We start from the raw sequence: 15569 nt of genomic DNA, 5'->3' as shown, positions 1-15569 counted from the left end.
ATGTAAAAAAAAAAAAACAACTTTGCTATATTCCAGGTGTGGAGGAATTCCCGCCATCCCCCTCCCCTAGTATATCAATACAGGTATTGCTTAAAACAGTCTGACTTTTTTCAGTTTGTGTGACTTGGGTTTCCTAGTTTTCGTTTTGCCTATATTCTGTTTGACATGAGAACAAACTCTTTGATTCAGCATCATTTTAAAAATGAGCTAACCATATTCAGGAGGCAATCTAGGAAAAATACTATGCCTGAAAAGTTGCTGTGTTAACTGATAGTTGAAAAATGCCTAAAAAATCGGAAGGAGCAAAATATTTTCTCCACAATGGGTGGGACAGAACCTTTTCATTTAAATCTCATTGGGAAAATCTGAGTTAATCCTTAGGTGAAAACTGAAGTATCACTAACTTATAAAGAACAAGTGAAAATGAGTCATTAAGCAGTAGAAGAATGAATATATGAGTGCATTTTAGAGAGTGTTGAACTTCTGATGTGTGGCCTTCCTGAGCTAGGTGGAGAGATGTTTGTGTTGAAAAGGAGTTAGTCACAGTACTTAGCTTAAGGATAAAGGGTACCAGCATTGAAGCCAGTCACCAGAAAAGATGACACTGAAGATGCTGCTCTGTGATAACATAGGAACAAATATAACCTATTCCATTGAATCTTCTATGACCCTTCAGTAAGAAAGAACCCTGTGTCTGAGAAGCTATAACAACACCAGGTTTGGTTTTTTTCCACCAGTTTCCCCAATACAGGGGAATGAAGGATGAATTCAGAACAGGTATGGAGGTCACAGCAGGTCTTTCCTCAGATCCAAAGTGAACTGACACCAGAAGGGGGGCCTGGCTCCAACATCTGCTGCTACTGAACCATTCCAGGATGGGTGAGAGGCGTGACAACCAACGTGCAACATATTGCCGACACAAAGCACCCCTGGCCTCCACAAATTATGCAGCTGCGGGCCCCACAAACACCAGGCATGCCTAGCGTAAAGGGTCTAGAGCAGCACAACCACTGCAGTGTGCTCATCCCCATGGATGACTTTCTATGTCAGTTTCTATAACAAAGAAACACTATGCCCTGAATGATGTGGTTAAGCCCCACAAAATGAACTGAAGGCAGCTTTTAATCTTTCCCAAATAAGTCCTTCAGCAGTGCTTCATTCTCCTAAAGTATGCAGTTGATCTTTAATCCCAATTAAAGGAGGCTCCTTCAGAAATTGATTCAGTTTAAGATCTTCTATCAGAAGATCTGAATTTTCATTTTGCTGTAGGTTTTTCAACTGAGACACTTTGAGAGGCATTCTCAGTAAAAGCATACCAAATATTCTTACAGAAGAGGAGTGTGGGAGCAAGTAGAGTACACCAAGTACACCACCACAACTCTTATGATCTCTTCTTTTAGGCTTTACTGGCAAGGATGACCTTTTCCTCCCTTGCAGAATACACTCCGGAAGGGAAGGGCCTTAGCCAGAGTAGAAGAAAACATGGTCATTAATGCATGGGTGTGGTCTTTGTTTTATGGGCATTTTTTTTGGTTTTTCTTCCCCATCTGAATCCACTTCTCTCCCCTTGACTTGCTGTGCTTCCTCATTGTCTTTGCTCTGCCCTAGCAGTGACTCTGAATCCTCAGACAGCTCAGCCCAGACTGTTGGCCTCAGGAACATCTGTTTCACCATCACACCCATGCAGCTGCCATGCAGATCTCAGCATTTCCCCGCATACGCCTTGGTGCTGGCATGTCCATTGCCGAGAGGTGGAAGCAGGGGCAAAACTCAATGGGCCATGCAGCGTCTGTTCCAGGGCATGCAGCAGATGGTCTGAGAACTCCACACAGGAGATGGGCTTTTGGACAGTGCAGCTGTGGCATGGAGAACACAGACATAAGCACCCCTCTGACCACTGCTGCTTGGGGCCATGCCGTGCAGGCTGGGGCTGCCCTCAGCTACAAAGCTGTGGAATTCTCCTTTTACAGCCTGACTCAGTACTCTCACATCCACTGCTCTGCAGGCATTTCTCTTCAATGGGTCTGTCCCAGCCCACCCAGGCACATACAGGCCACTAATGCTGAACCATAGCACATATGAGGCTGATCGCTACTCTCCTATCCAACATATAGGATATAAAGTGGACAAAAAGCTCATGAGGTGTGAGACAGAAATGCTTCCTGAGCAAGTCTGATCTCGGAATTCCAGGTCTAGCAACCAGAATCTTTGGATTTGCAAGGAAACAGCATAGCTGCTCCTCCCCATCCCCACATCATCTCCACAGTAATTTTTGTGACCCTGCAGACCAGTTGTTAAGTGACCATTGAAGGGGAATGGTGCGCCAGCCTATAACAAGTTTTCTGTGCTCATTTTTTGAAGAGCAGACAGTCCCTCTGTCGGCATTGATAAATGCCTTGCAATTTGTCATATGGCTCAGGAATCAGTGTGGCTGTTTTTGGAAAATCATTTCTATTGTCATAGATCAAGAATCACAGGTAAAACCATGGAAATACCTGTCACTCTACACATAATAGGCAATTACCCCCCTGTTTCACAGGATTTCTGATCTCTTCAGCCAGCTGGTGGAAATGAAACAGGACTGAGTATTTTGGGTGTATTTATTATTATTTTTGAGCATAAACTAGGGACCAGGAAAGATGCCTTGGGTCATCAATAAAACTTGTGCTTAGGTGACTTAATCCCATGATTACTGTAGGTCAGCACACTGAACTCTGTTGGAAACTCTGTAGTGGTATGGCTACACGGGTGGCTTTAGCAGCTTCTAAAAGCTTGGCTTTGAACCTTAAATGCCCTTGGATAGACTTTCATGTCATTTCTTAAGTGGTCAGACAGTGGTCACAGAAAGACCGTGACTGAAAAGCCTCCCCATCGTCCCACTTGCTATAGTTTTCTAGGATTTCTTTTACTGTATAGACATCAACATAGCTGATGCCTCCAGTTTGTAGGAGCTGATTCACATGCTGGCAGACTGAGATATGTGGCACAAGCTATGGCCAGATATGCTTGTTGGCATTGAAGCTGAATTACTGGCATGCCAGTTGAAAACACCCAGACTGATGAGCTTAAATGATGGCAAAGGAGCTTTCCCTCCAGTCAATCTCCCACAGAGGACACAGTTACATTCTTTTCCACAGGAATTAAATGGTCAGTAAGAGGAAACAGTTCTATAAGCTACTTTAACAGAAGCGTGTGCACCATTATGTGTGCCTACAGTACCTGGCTGGCAACAGCCGTGTTTAAGACCAAGGTTCTCACCTAAGCTTCTTCCATGCTCAATGGAGGAAAAGATTACAAGCCAAGGTCACCTCCTCCTGTAATAATGACCCAGACTTGAGCCATCCAGTTGGCTGTCTGGAGATGCATACCTCTCCCTTTTAATTGTAAATGAAGCCTAGAGAAGGAGGTTCTATTCCAACATCTATCTTTTAGATGATTAAAGTAAGAGGAGATGTCATTACCAGCAGTCCCCATCCAATTGCTTGGGCTTCCAGAGGAGGCCAGAGACTGGGAAAGATGTTCTCATTTTGTTAAAGTAGTTCTCACCTGGCTGATTACTCTTCCAAGGGCACATTTGACTTCTTTGTTCCTCAGACTGTAGATTATGGGGTTTAGCAGCGGAGTGAGGATCCCATAGAGCATGGAAACTATCCTATCCTGATCAGGTGAGTAGGCAGAAGAAGGCCGTACATACGTGCAAATAGTAGTCCCATAGAAAAGGCATACCACTGTCAAGTGAGAGCTGCAAGTGGAGAAAGCTTTGTGCCTGCTCTCAGCAGAGTTCATGCACAGGATAGCCAGAAGGATGTAGACATATGAGACCAGAGTGACCACAAAGGCACTGCTTCCAAGGACCCCAGCTACTGTAAGAATCACCAGTTCCCTGCTGTAAGTAGGTAAGCAAGAGAGGGCCAGCACAGGTGCAATATCACAGTAATATTTCTCAACTTCATTAGAAGCACAAAAAAAGAGTGTAAAAATCAAAGATGTGTGCAATAGAGAATTAAAAAATCCTACTACCCAGGTGCCAATGGCGAGGCGAGCACATAGTTTCATACTCACAATATTAACGTACTGCAGCGGTTGACATATGGCAACATAACGGTCATATGCCATCACAGTCAAGAGCAAAATCTCTGTGCCTACAACATCAACGAGGAAGAACAGCTGGAGTATGCAGCCACTGAATGAAATCACATTGTTCTCAGACAACAAGACCTCCAGCATCTTTGGCACAGTAATAGTGGGGCATAAGATATCCAGTAGGGATAAGTTGCCAAGGAAGAAGTACATAGGGTTGTGCAGACGAGTATCTGTGCTAATGGCAACAAAGACTGTGATGTTGCTTGCCATGGTGACCAAATAGATGATCAAAAACAGCACAAAGAGAAAAAAACGCACCTCTGGAGCATCAGAAAGGCCTATGAGAATAAATTCAGATACTGTTGATGTGTTGACCTTGTGCATTTTATCTTTCATTGTGGAAATGATTACAGAGGTGTACCTGGAAAAAAAAAAGAACAAATAAAAAGAAAAAAAAAAGGTGTAACAGTCAAAATTTCACTTCCTTCTAAACAGTGTGCTTTTTTTTAATCTCTTTTGCAGTTCAAATACATTTGTAAGTTTGCATCACCACACTCAACATCTGAATTTTGCTCGCATATACGTAAGACAAAAGGCAAAAAATAGTATTAAGCTTAACAGTGATTAATCAAAAAAATTTAAATCTTTGAGTGCAAGTCATCTTCTCAGACTGGGGAGCTGAAAAGTTGAACACAAAGATACCTCCCCTCTGTGGTGACTAGCTTGGTTGAACATGGCTCCAAGCAGCCCAACTGGGCTTTGAAAGCAGCTGTACTCTGAACAGGGGAGGGGTAGGAATCCAGATCTCTAAAAACCATTTCAATGTAAATTTTATGATACTACCATCTCCAAAGAAGTCTGGGTTACTAACAGAAACTAAAGACCTAATTTTTAAGTGAGTAATGCTGTCACAGAGGAATTAAAACCCTGGTTATCAGCAGAAAGGATATACCCAGAATACATTTATTTTTTTCAGCTTTATCCAGTGGGATAAAAAAGGGATATAACCCAGTATCTAATTAAAGATCTTCCTCTTCTCTATAAACTTTACCCATTAGGCTTTCACATCAATATTAATACTTTCAGGATCCGACTGGATGTTTTTTTTTCTTTCTCCCAATTCAGCAAAGTTTAAGGAGATAGCACATTGCTACATTAAACATAATTCGTGGAAATAATTTACACAGTAGTTCTAGAGAGAGATAAAGCAAGGCACAACACAAGTACCCCCTTACTTGCAAACCAAAGCACAATGATGAGATGGTGTGAATATCATAACACAGTCTCATTCATAAGGGATACAGAGAAACAACTAAAATAGGAGACTGATATCCCATTTGAGATAGGCGTGGCTGTTGTCTCATTCTCACAGAAGCTTGCTTCCATCTTGAAAGGGACCAAGGTCAGAGCTTAAAACACCATAAGAAATATCTAGGCCAGCATGAATAAAAGGCATATGGTGTTTTAAATCAGAGCATCACTTGTTCTTAGAGTTCGGAGGTTATTCAGCTGAAACACAGTGGAAACACACAAATACTCACTGCAACAAGGAATTAATTGCTGGTAATATACAGTGGTCTGTATCTCCAGGAAACGTCACTGTCCTTTTTCTTCCTTCTACATCTGATTAAAATATTTGCATGTCAGAAGAAAAATGATTTCACTGTAGATTTAGGAACACCAATCTATCAAGGAAGTGATGAGTCTGAATTTAGCAGCACAGACATACTCATACATAGAATCACAGAATGGTTTGAGTTGGAAGAGAACTTTAAAGATCATCTGCAAGCACTGGCAAAAATGATAGCCCGACTACAAAAGTAAGTCTCTTTTTCAATGAGGCTTTATAAATATGTGCTGAGGATGTGTCTGGGGACAAGCGTCTCTGAGGTTTTCTTGGATGCTTCCTTTAGTGCATATGAGGCTCTTTCAGCCTGTTGTCAAAGAGTCAAGGGGAGCTAGAAATGTGATAAAACAATTTCCTCTCTGAATCCTCTGATTCCCATGACCTTCATGTTGTAGAACCTTCCCCTAGAGCTGTGGTTTGATACTTGAGTCTCCTCAGGAAGAGGAATAGATGTCATCATTTTCCCTGGGTCCTACCAGGTGTCATTTCAGATTATTGAAGTTTTACATATCACAAGGGTCCAGTGTTCTGATTTTTTAAGTTATAGTACTGCCTTAAAGAGACTTGATCACAAACTGTTTTCAAATTAACTTGTCTTGATCTGATGCCTGAAATCTCACCTACACATAAAAAGGTCAAAATAAATTTGGCAACAGCTCCTCTGCAGAAAAGTATACCTGAAAAGAGGGCAGTGGTAACACACATTCAGGGTTTCTTTGAAGGGTAGAGAGGAGAACCTAAATGACAGCAGTGGAGCAGCTGTGAAGCACTGCAAGGCAGCTATCACGGCACCATGTGCCAGCACAAACACCCTCCATGTGGATTTTATGGGCCACCTCTGATTCCTGTATGGGAGCAGCCTTTTAACTATAGCCCCTACAGAAATGACTTAAGATAGACTTGTGAAATCCATGCACTAGTTGAAACAGATGTGTACCCTGGTGTAAGAATGAACATAAGTTACCAGCATTACCTTGGAGAGCAAAAAACGATTTTCCTCTTGTTCCAGAAAGCATCCGTGCGTTCAGTTATTGAAGCACCACTTTCCATGTGATGTATGGAGTGGCTTACCTGTTTCTTTTCCAGCATTACCTGCCCATAACTTCTACAATGTTAACATGAATGATATTGTTTGTCAATCATTCTTAAAGCCTGTTCACAATCTTTGCAGCGTGGGACTCATACATAGGAATCTTAATTTTGTACATCACAAGATAAAAAGGAGCTCTCCAAAGATTACAAACCACAGGCCTGTCCTGCAATGGTTGTATAGACCTTTGGCTGGAAGAAGTTTCTGTTGTCCCAATCTGCCTCTGTGTACTGCAGGCAGCCCTAGGATCATCAGACATCATACTTCTGGTGAAGTTTTGCAACAAAGAATGGAGCTAATCATTTTGTAATAAACCCAGAGGTTGGCAATACATACACCGAAGATCAACTGCATCCACACCTATGAGCAAAACTAGAACTGCGCTCTTTCATCCTCCTAAACTGGCGTAATGCCACTTCCACTAACTGAAAGCTCTTTGCAGGTTCCCATCTTTCTGTCGAAGAGCCACTGGAGGGCGATATTGCAATGCAAAATCTGGACGCGCTACAGGGCTCCAAAGAACATTGTTGTACCACCAGTCAAGTGATGGACGTGTCAGTACTGGCCACAAAAAAGGGGCCTCCTACCTAAGTGTGGGCTATTTACTACTTCCTGGTATTTAAAATCTCAGACCTCATGTTTAAAGTCCAGTGTTGATAATCAGTCCTTAGTACAACATTGTCTGATATTCTGCTCAACTATTCTTTGCAAGCCACCAGCATGATGTACTCGTGGTAGCCTGCTATCTCACCAAAAGGCAGACTTCTAAAAAGCAGTGGTATAAGTAATGTGTATAAGTATAGACCCCTTTAAGGAGAGTTTCACATCATATCTGAAACACTTTTTTTTACCATGGATGCATTGGCCCATCTAAGTGGCAGTCAACCAGCACCATCAAGAGCACTTTGGGCTGCTGGCTCAATTCCACACCTGGTCCTCAGATGTGCTGCTCATGCTACTGCAGGGATACTCTTAGCTGAATTAGGTTATTACTAGTAGAAGCACAGGACAGTATGTGAGCTATGCTGTTAACCTACTCTGATCAGGCTTTCCATTTAGTGAGGTCATTTGTGATGTTTTTAGTCCAAGACTACAAATAACTAGGCTAGCAAATATGATACTACTGACCCCCAAGATTATAGTGGCATGTGTAGGTCACAGGCACTATCATGTACCGCATGCTAATGCATCTTAAAGCTCTCAAGAAAGCCATCAGCAATTACCAAGAGATTCCTTAGCCATGCCTGTGTCATAACATTATTTTAGTCAGCTTTGTTTGCCATATGCTTACCAAGGCCTAGTGAATTTTACATAAATGTTTTGTAAGACTAGCCTTACTAGCCTCTGCATAAAGTGGACGCTGAAATATTCGGTACATGGGCAGTAATTGCAGCAACTCTGAAATATTGCTCAGGGAAAAATAGGCCTTATGATCAAATGCCCATACATGACAGTGCTTGTAGAAAAGGTGTTATTCTGCCTCAAGGGAAAAATCAATTTTCTCAGGTAGTTTTCCTCACCTTCTAATGCCTCAAAGCAGTCTGGAGATACTTGGATGGTGTAACTCCCCCAGACATTACTGTACCGTATACCTAAGATGCTGGTTATACGTAGTACAGTGGAAACTCTTTATTACGAATCTTTTTCATGGCAGGACCGTCCCTAAAATAAGTCAAAATCAAATCACTTTGTCTAACTGTGGGATTAATAAGATTTGTCAGGTCTCCAGCTAGTAATGCTTACAGTGACCCAAGACTGATGACAGACTCAGCTGCTGCCTTTAACTGTGAAGATGAAAATGGTCTTTTTTCTCTACTGGCCATTCATGTTTCTGATAGAGGGAAAAGGTCCTTGGAGGGAATCCTCCTATCTTCACGCTTGACAAGGGAATAATCCCACACTGCAATTCACATTGCAGATGTGCAATGGCACACTCTGACAATGTTGTCTCTTCTAAAATTAAATTCAGAATTTGGGAGTCTCTTCAAGACATTGACTCATATTTGCCAGGATCTGGGAAGAACGAGCCCCCCCAGAAAAGGTCTGCAGAACAGGAGCCCTAGGCAGCTGGAGAGGACAGTGACAGCTCTGAATTGGCCTCATCTTCCTCAAGAACCGTTTCTGAGTTTAGAAAAGTTGAGAAATATTGAAAACAGCCCGGTCCAAGCAGTTTTAAAGCCAGCCCCTAACAGGGGCATGCAGCTAGCTCTGCTTGACCTGTAATCTTTCAATTCAATGGGTTAGGCAAGAATCCCGTCCCTTGTCTTGGGATGCAACCAAAGCACTGTAGAAATCCTTCTAGTTTTCACAGGACATTTTTCCTTTGAGACAGTCTCTCACTTTCCCCTAGATTAGAGCCATTATCAAACCTGGCTGTATGCTCAGAGAGCTGCTAATTTCCAGGAGAGAAAGCTTGAGAGTCTAACGATGCGCAGTGGAGCCAATTTAAACACACTTAAACTCTCTTGCCAAGTTACGTCATTGCAGCTTGTCAGGCACCAACTTTTTAAACTGCATCTACTGAGACTTTATTAGAATCATCCCAAGTCATTTCCCGCAGAGACGAACAAATTATATTAAATAGTTTGCCTTGTGTATTGAGACACGTGCTCCCAAAAACTGAACGGTGTTTGCATTTGACTTCCTTGTCAAAAAATCTGAGTGATTGCTTCAAATATGTGTAGTAATTTGTACTGTGTTTCCTCATAGAATAGCAAAGGACATAGCAGAAATTTCCCCTAGAGGAAATGTGGAGCCTTAAAAAAAGAAAAAAAAAAGTAGGAAATTACAGTTTGACAATTACAGACTAAAGAAACAACTGAAATTCAGCACTGGTTCTAATAGTACATTATCATCTGTCAAAAATTGTTAGTCAGCCACTAAGAGTTATCAGCCTGATGTGCATCTTTTACACAGTCCCTCCCTTCTGCCTCCCACCATAAACATTTCTTCTTCATGGGACATAGCTTAACACAGGAAAAAAAAGGCAATTGGAAATCCTGTGCTGAACTCAAATGTTTGTTGACACAGTCTGTGGAACAGACTAGCTCATACGAGGAAAACTTTCACAGTAAAATAGTTGAAATGTGACAGCATACGTCCTGTAGGAGGTCCAGGTGCCACCGCTTCCACAGACAAATGGCAAGGTCCTTTTCAGCTTTAAAATTCATGGGATTTGTTCCACAGCCTTATACCATGCCATGTGATGGAAAGACAGGATCAAACCTTCAGTTTTCTCAAAGATCTCAGAAAGAGACTGAGACTAAACTAGAACAAACTAGAGACTGAACATGTACGTCTCAAAAATCTACCCACTTACCAGCCCAAGGGTCTCTCTCTCATCATGCCCAATGTGTTAATGCTGCCTACTTTGGTCTGCACCCAAGATGTAGCAGGATAGAAACAGATTGCCTTAAGCAGTAGATTAACAATGGCCCAAAATGGCCATGACTCCATCACAGCAGGATCCTGACTAATGTAGTGGGTGGCAGAGGAAGGTGGTTACTAAAAGAGCAGGGAGGGGAAGGAAGAGCCCCCTCCCAAAACCGGCAATTGTGCCCTTGTTCTCCTGTCTCCTCGGTATGAACAGTAAGTTCCAGCTCTTCAGGGCTGTCTCTTAAAACAAGCTACAGAATCACAAATTCATGAAGTCTCTGAGGTTGGAAGAGACATCTTGAGATCATGCATTGCCCCTGCTCAAACAGGGTCAGGCAGAGCTGATTGCCCAGGACTGTGTCCAGGCAGGTTTTAATATTCCCAAGGACATTCAAAGGATATACAAGCTGCCAGGGCAGCTTGTATCCCAAACTCTGCTCCATAATTACCTTTTAGTTCCATCAAGGCTCCCAAAGCATAATTTCCTCTGCCATTTTCCCTACTGTACCAAAGTACAAGGGTGTCTCCAACCCATCTCTCCATACATATCAACCCACATACACCAACAAAGGCTGGTAACTAGCTATTTGGAGATAGAGGTCTCAGTCTCCTGTTCTAAAAAGACCTTTGGCACTACCAAATACATTCACGCAACATGAAAACACGCAGAGACACCACTCTGGCCTCATTATATTGCAGCACAGTTCAGACTAAAAGCTCAGGAGCAAGGGCAACCCGACTTGCTGCAAGGCCATCTTCACAGCCCAGGGATGAGGGAACCTACACAGCTGGGAGGCTGAACCAGCTGCTGCCAGCAACACCAGCAAAGTCTGGGTGCCAAGATGTAGCTGAGCTGGCAGAGCAAGGCACACAGCTGCCCCCAAGCTTTTGGGGGAAGGAATTGCTCTGCTGTGCTGGGGTGGGTTTGGCTACACAGAAGGGTCCTGGCTTGGGATGGAGGAATGGACAATGCAGGAAAAGGAGACATGCTGCAGCATGGTGGGGGGGTAGAAGGCATGTGTCTAATTGAAATAAGTGCCCTAAACTAGAGCAAGAAGTGTTGTTTAGGGCACTGCATAGTCAAACAGCTAGAGGTCTGGACTGGCGCTTGGCCTGGCTTTCACAGGCAGCAGCAAAGACTGAGCAGTGGTAACAGCAAAATATGCTGCACCAACCTGGGACTAGCACTTGCCTTGTTTCAGGCAATAACAGACAGTGAGGTGGTCAGAAACTGCAAAGAGAAAGCTATCTACACATCTTTAGCAGACACGTACAGGTTTGCAGGGGGTCATTTCTGCTCCTAAACTTCATCGTCATGGCCGTCCTGTGACTTGTCCCCAAAGTCTAGCTGAGACCCTTCAGTTTAACCATAGTACTGCCTGCTGCTATTTCAGTCTACCTTCACCCCCATGCAGATATGCAGACATCTTTCCCACAAGTCAGTCCTGGGAGATGATTACATTCCCAATTATTTTCAGTTGATAAATCTTGAGTACTTAAAGATTGGTATGACAGAGAAATGCAGAAATACTTACAGATCAGCCACCTAAATTTCCCACCCTCCTTCCCCCCCCCCACACACACCCCTTTTGCATTTGCCATAGTTCTTACTTTTTAAAAAACACTCCTGGACTGACTTGTTTCACTGTAGCATCCAATGGCAAGTTCAGCACTTAGCAATACTAGCACTGAGATGTAACCTGGAGTGGATATACCAAATTTCTACACCTTTAGGGAAGCCAACAAACACTTCACAGGCTGAATTCACTGTAAGGTTGCATGGAATAGGGGCTGACGCTATATGCCATTAGAGCTTAAACCTAATTAGGTACCCCATAAATATCTAAAACTTGGTTTTTAATTTTTATTTTTTTAATTTTTATTTTTTAATTTTTTTAATTTTAGATTAATGAATAACAGTAACAGCAAAGATAGCTTGTTATATCCCTTCCACCTCTTTGAGAGGAATAACTCTCTCCCATATCAGTCCTCTCTGAACTGGCTGCCCAATCAATTCTTTTGCTTGTGTTCACCCAGAAAAGCACACAGGGCCACTCAGACAAATTCAAAGTCCATTAATCCTCCAGCAGCAAATTTAACCTACACAAGTCACTAGAGCCCTCTAGTGAGCACCACTAGAGTACTATTTAGACCAGGGATTTTATTAAAGGAAGCAGAGATTCAACAGAGCTAGGAAATGCCAGTGGAATACAGCACATTTGCCCTGAGACTGGGTGACTGCCTTCTGTATGTTACTGCCATTTCTGCCAATGACTTAAGTGATCTTGATCTATCAATATTTTAAACTATTTTTACTTCTTCTCCGTAGTTTGACTTTGATCCGTCATTACACTTCGATTAAGAAGCCCTTCTAGTTTCAAAATGCCAGAGAAGTTTGGGGATCTGGTGTCTTATAACGTTAAAACACTTGGGGAAAACATACAGGAAGATTTCCTCACTGGATTTCCTCACTGCACATAAATGACCTATTTAACCAGGCTTCCTCTGATATTCTGATGAATATCAGAAAGAAAGAAACCAGCATCTTCAAAGAGTGATTTTTCCTGAGGATGGGGTGAATTATTTCCAGGAACTGCCTGTCTCTCTGTCCAGTAGTGGTGCTGAGGGAGCTTAATTCACTAGATCAGACTCAGTTGACAGTTGCTTATGCTTACTGGTAGGCAGCACCAAATTTTGCACCTTCAAAATCCCTGGTTCGTTTTGTTTTGTTTTGTTTTGTTTTGTTTTCCCCTCTAAAGGTATCTTTTACTCTAAGAGACCTGGACCCCCCTCAGCACTGGAATGTGATGCTTCAGTGGAATGCCTAAATTTAGGTGGGGTGAATCCAATCCTAAATCTCAGTCACTCTAGCACAAACTTACTCTATTCTCTTCTTGGCAGATGGTAAACTTCTAATGGATTTGTCACATAATTACTACCCTCCTAAAGGATTAAGTTTGCAGAAGGAGTACAGAAATTAATTACTGCAAGGTGGAGATTTCGCTTATTGAAGACAGCTCACAAACTCCTAGTGTCTTTTTTTTATTCTTCTTCCCCAAACACAGTTGCTGTCTCCACAGATAAAATGTTGGATTGTGGCAGTTCTTCCTTTTCATATTGTCCCCTGTAATATTTCAGTAATTTAATTGTGTGAAAGAATTATTACTATTTTCTGAAAAGTTAAAAAAATTGCATCCTTTTAAGTCTAGAAAATCCTACCACTGAAACCTTGGCCACCTGTAGCACACCTGTAAGAAGCATCGGTGCACAGCCCCCGTGCTTCTGGCACCGGGTGCCGACGTGCAGTAACAGCACCAGGCAGCCGGGAGTTTTTCTGCCGGGCGTGCTGCTCTGAACGTGCTGATTCCACCCAGTGAAACTGGTTAGACGGTTTCCGTTTTTTGACATTTGTTCTTAATATTTTCAGATACAGATATAGATGTACACGCATAAGTTGAAGAGCTTATATTTTGTAAATACTTTGCATGGTGATATTTATTGCTTACTGCAGCTGCTTGTTGATAATGTATGATCTTGTGTAATATTGCATTGTATCTTAATGTGGTGACAAAAAGATATCAGACGTATTCTGCTCAAATAGCTAAGTGTGAATCTACCTATAAGCTTCAGCAACAGGGTGTTCCAAGTTATTCCAACTATGGATAAGCACATTGATTTATATCATCCAAAAATGCAGTGGAAGTGAGTCCCTCTGACCTCATCATTCTAAGCTTCCCTTATGGTCAAAAAAAAAAAAAAAGTACTTCTCAAGTACTACTCACCTTCTCTGAGAATAGATCTGGTCATACTCTAGGATGCAAATCATATTTGTTAAGTATAAAGAAGATCAGATGTACAACACCAAATAAGATAATTACGCCTGAGATCATAGACCTTACATCACCAAAAGCTAAAGCGAAGAAATCAAAAATGCACACCTTGTCCTTCAAACTGGGGGGTTCCAGTGACTGAAGGAATGTAAACATAGACCCATTACTTTTTGATGCGTTATGAAGTATCGATTGTGTCAGGTATAGCCATCCTATTCAGTTGCCCTAAAGGTCTTTCACACATAATACATACTAAGGTAAAAAAAAAAAAAAAAGACTAACTCTTGCTGCTGGTGGGAGGGAATTCAATATTCACACTGGTTAGTAGGTTAGTAGGAAACTTGGTTTTCCAGGCCTTGAATACTAGTGGTGAAATAACTGTTTCCCATTTGCAGTTTCTTCCTTATGATGAAACACATTCGTGCACCACTTAATTCTGCTATAGCACTGGATTTCAACACAGGCAGAGTTGCTTGCTTTCCAAGTTGGGAAATAACCTCAAAGTTCATTTCAGAATTTCTGTTATGACACAAACATAAGCTGCCGTGTAACTGCTTGTAAGTCTTTCTAGCATGGAGCGGGTTACTTGCTAGATTTCCCTAAAGAACGTTGACCTCCTGATGCCTGCATTTACACATAAAAGTTCCATTGTTAACCTTATGCAAGCCCTTCTGCAGCTGCTTTTTATTTTTACAGTGCTGGGAGCTACTAAAACTAGAATAAGGCTTGTCTGGGATTCCTAGCCTGTAATAATCTAGTTCCACTTTGTCCTGAAATGGCGCTTTGCTAAATTTAAGTAATTTTAAGAGTAAGCAGGCTTTGTCTCTGTTACTTCAGATAATTTGGAAAATGCCTATAAGAAGCAGTCCCAAAACCAAGAATCAGTCAGAATCAAGAGGCCTAAATCAGCCTCTGTAGATAGTATGGACTTCTTTTCCACACACCTGTTTCAGAGCTGACATAGAGGAAATGATTCTTCTTTCACAAACAGTGGAAGGAGGAATCACTCAGGCTCCAGAACCCCTCTCTCACCAGGTTGGTGTGATAACAGCTGGTAATATCTTAAGATGGGGTCTGAAACATTTTTGAACAGGTTGTAGTCACCTGCTGTGACAGAGAATGGGTTGTGGTGATGAGAAGAGTTCATCCATTGTTACAAGAAACAGACAAACGTTATGGAAACAAACACAGAAAAGCAAAAGAAAGACAAAAGGAAAAGAAAAGACACTGACAAAAACCACAGTTATTCAGATCTTTCTACTTTTCAGTTCAAGGAACAGAATGATCCGTGCCTGAAGAAGTTCATCGTGTTTCTTAATAAACAGTAGAAATGTTAGCACAAGTTCTGTTGCGTAATGGTGGTTCACTTTTTCCAATCAGTATTCAGAAGTTGCTCAATAATTCCCACTTGAGCAGATCCAGCGATTAAATGGTTTTTCTTTAGACTCTGCTTTATCCCACAGCATAAATCCTTTTCCATTGGAATTTCATCCCAAACATCTGAGCTCTGCCCAAGAAAAACTTCTAATTCACTCACTGCTTCACAAGGCTCAATGTATAATAC

At 42.0% G+C, this 15569-nt stretch overlaps 1 protein-coding gene across 2 annotated transcripts in view; it reads right to left on the bottom strand.

Annotated features, from left to right (window-relative positions):
* LOC310900700 (olfactory receptor 5V1-like) overlaps window positions 1–15569 on the bottom strand; it is a 19885-nt gene extending 4316 nt beyond the window's left edge. Inside the window, exons 1-2 of one of the 2 annotated variants that reach the window (XR_014585338.1) lie at window positions 5625–10914; window positions 4402–4504 (exon numbers count right to left, since the gene is read on the bottom strand). Coding sequence is in view for 1 of the 2 variants with exons in the window: in XM_083839070.1 (XP_083695196.1) it covers window positions 3523–4479 (957 nt within the window). In the remaining variant the exon portion in view is untranslated. Of the gene's footprint in view, window positions 1–3517; window positions 4505–5624; window positions 10915–14949 lie in introns of those variants that run through there. The other variant, XM_083839070.1, reaches the window with a different exon arrangement.

This window comes from Anser anser, assembly GCF_964211835.1.
Source record: "Anser anser genome assembly, chromosome: 5".
NCBI lineage: Eukaryota > Metazoa > Chordata > Aves > Anseriformes > Anatidae > Anser > Anser anser.
Note: the sequence above shows the minus strand (reverse complement) of the source record. Positions and strands in the feature narration are given on the sequence as shown.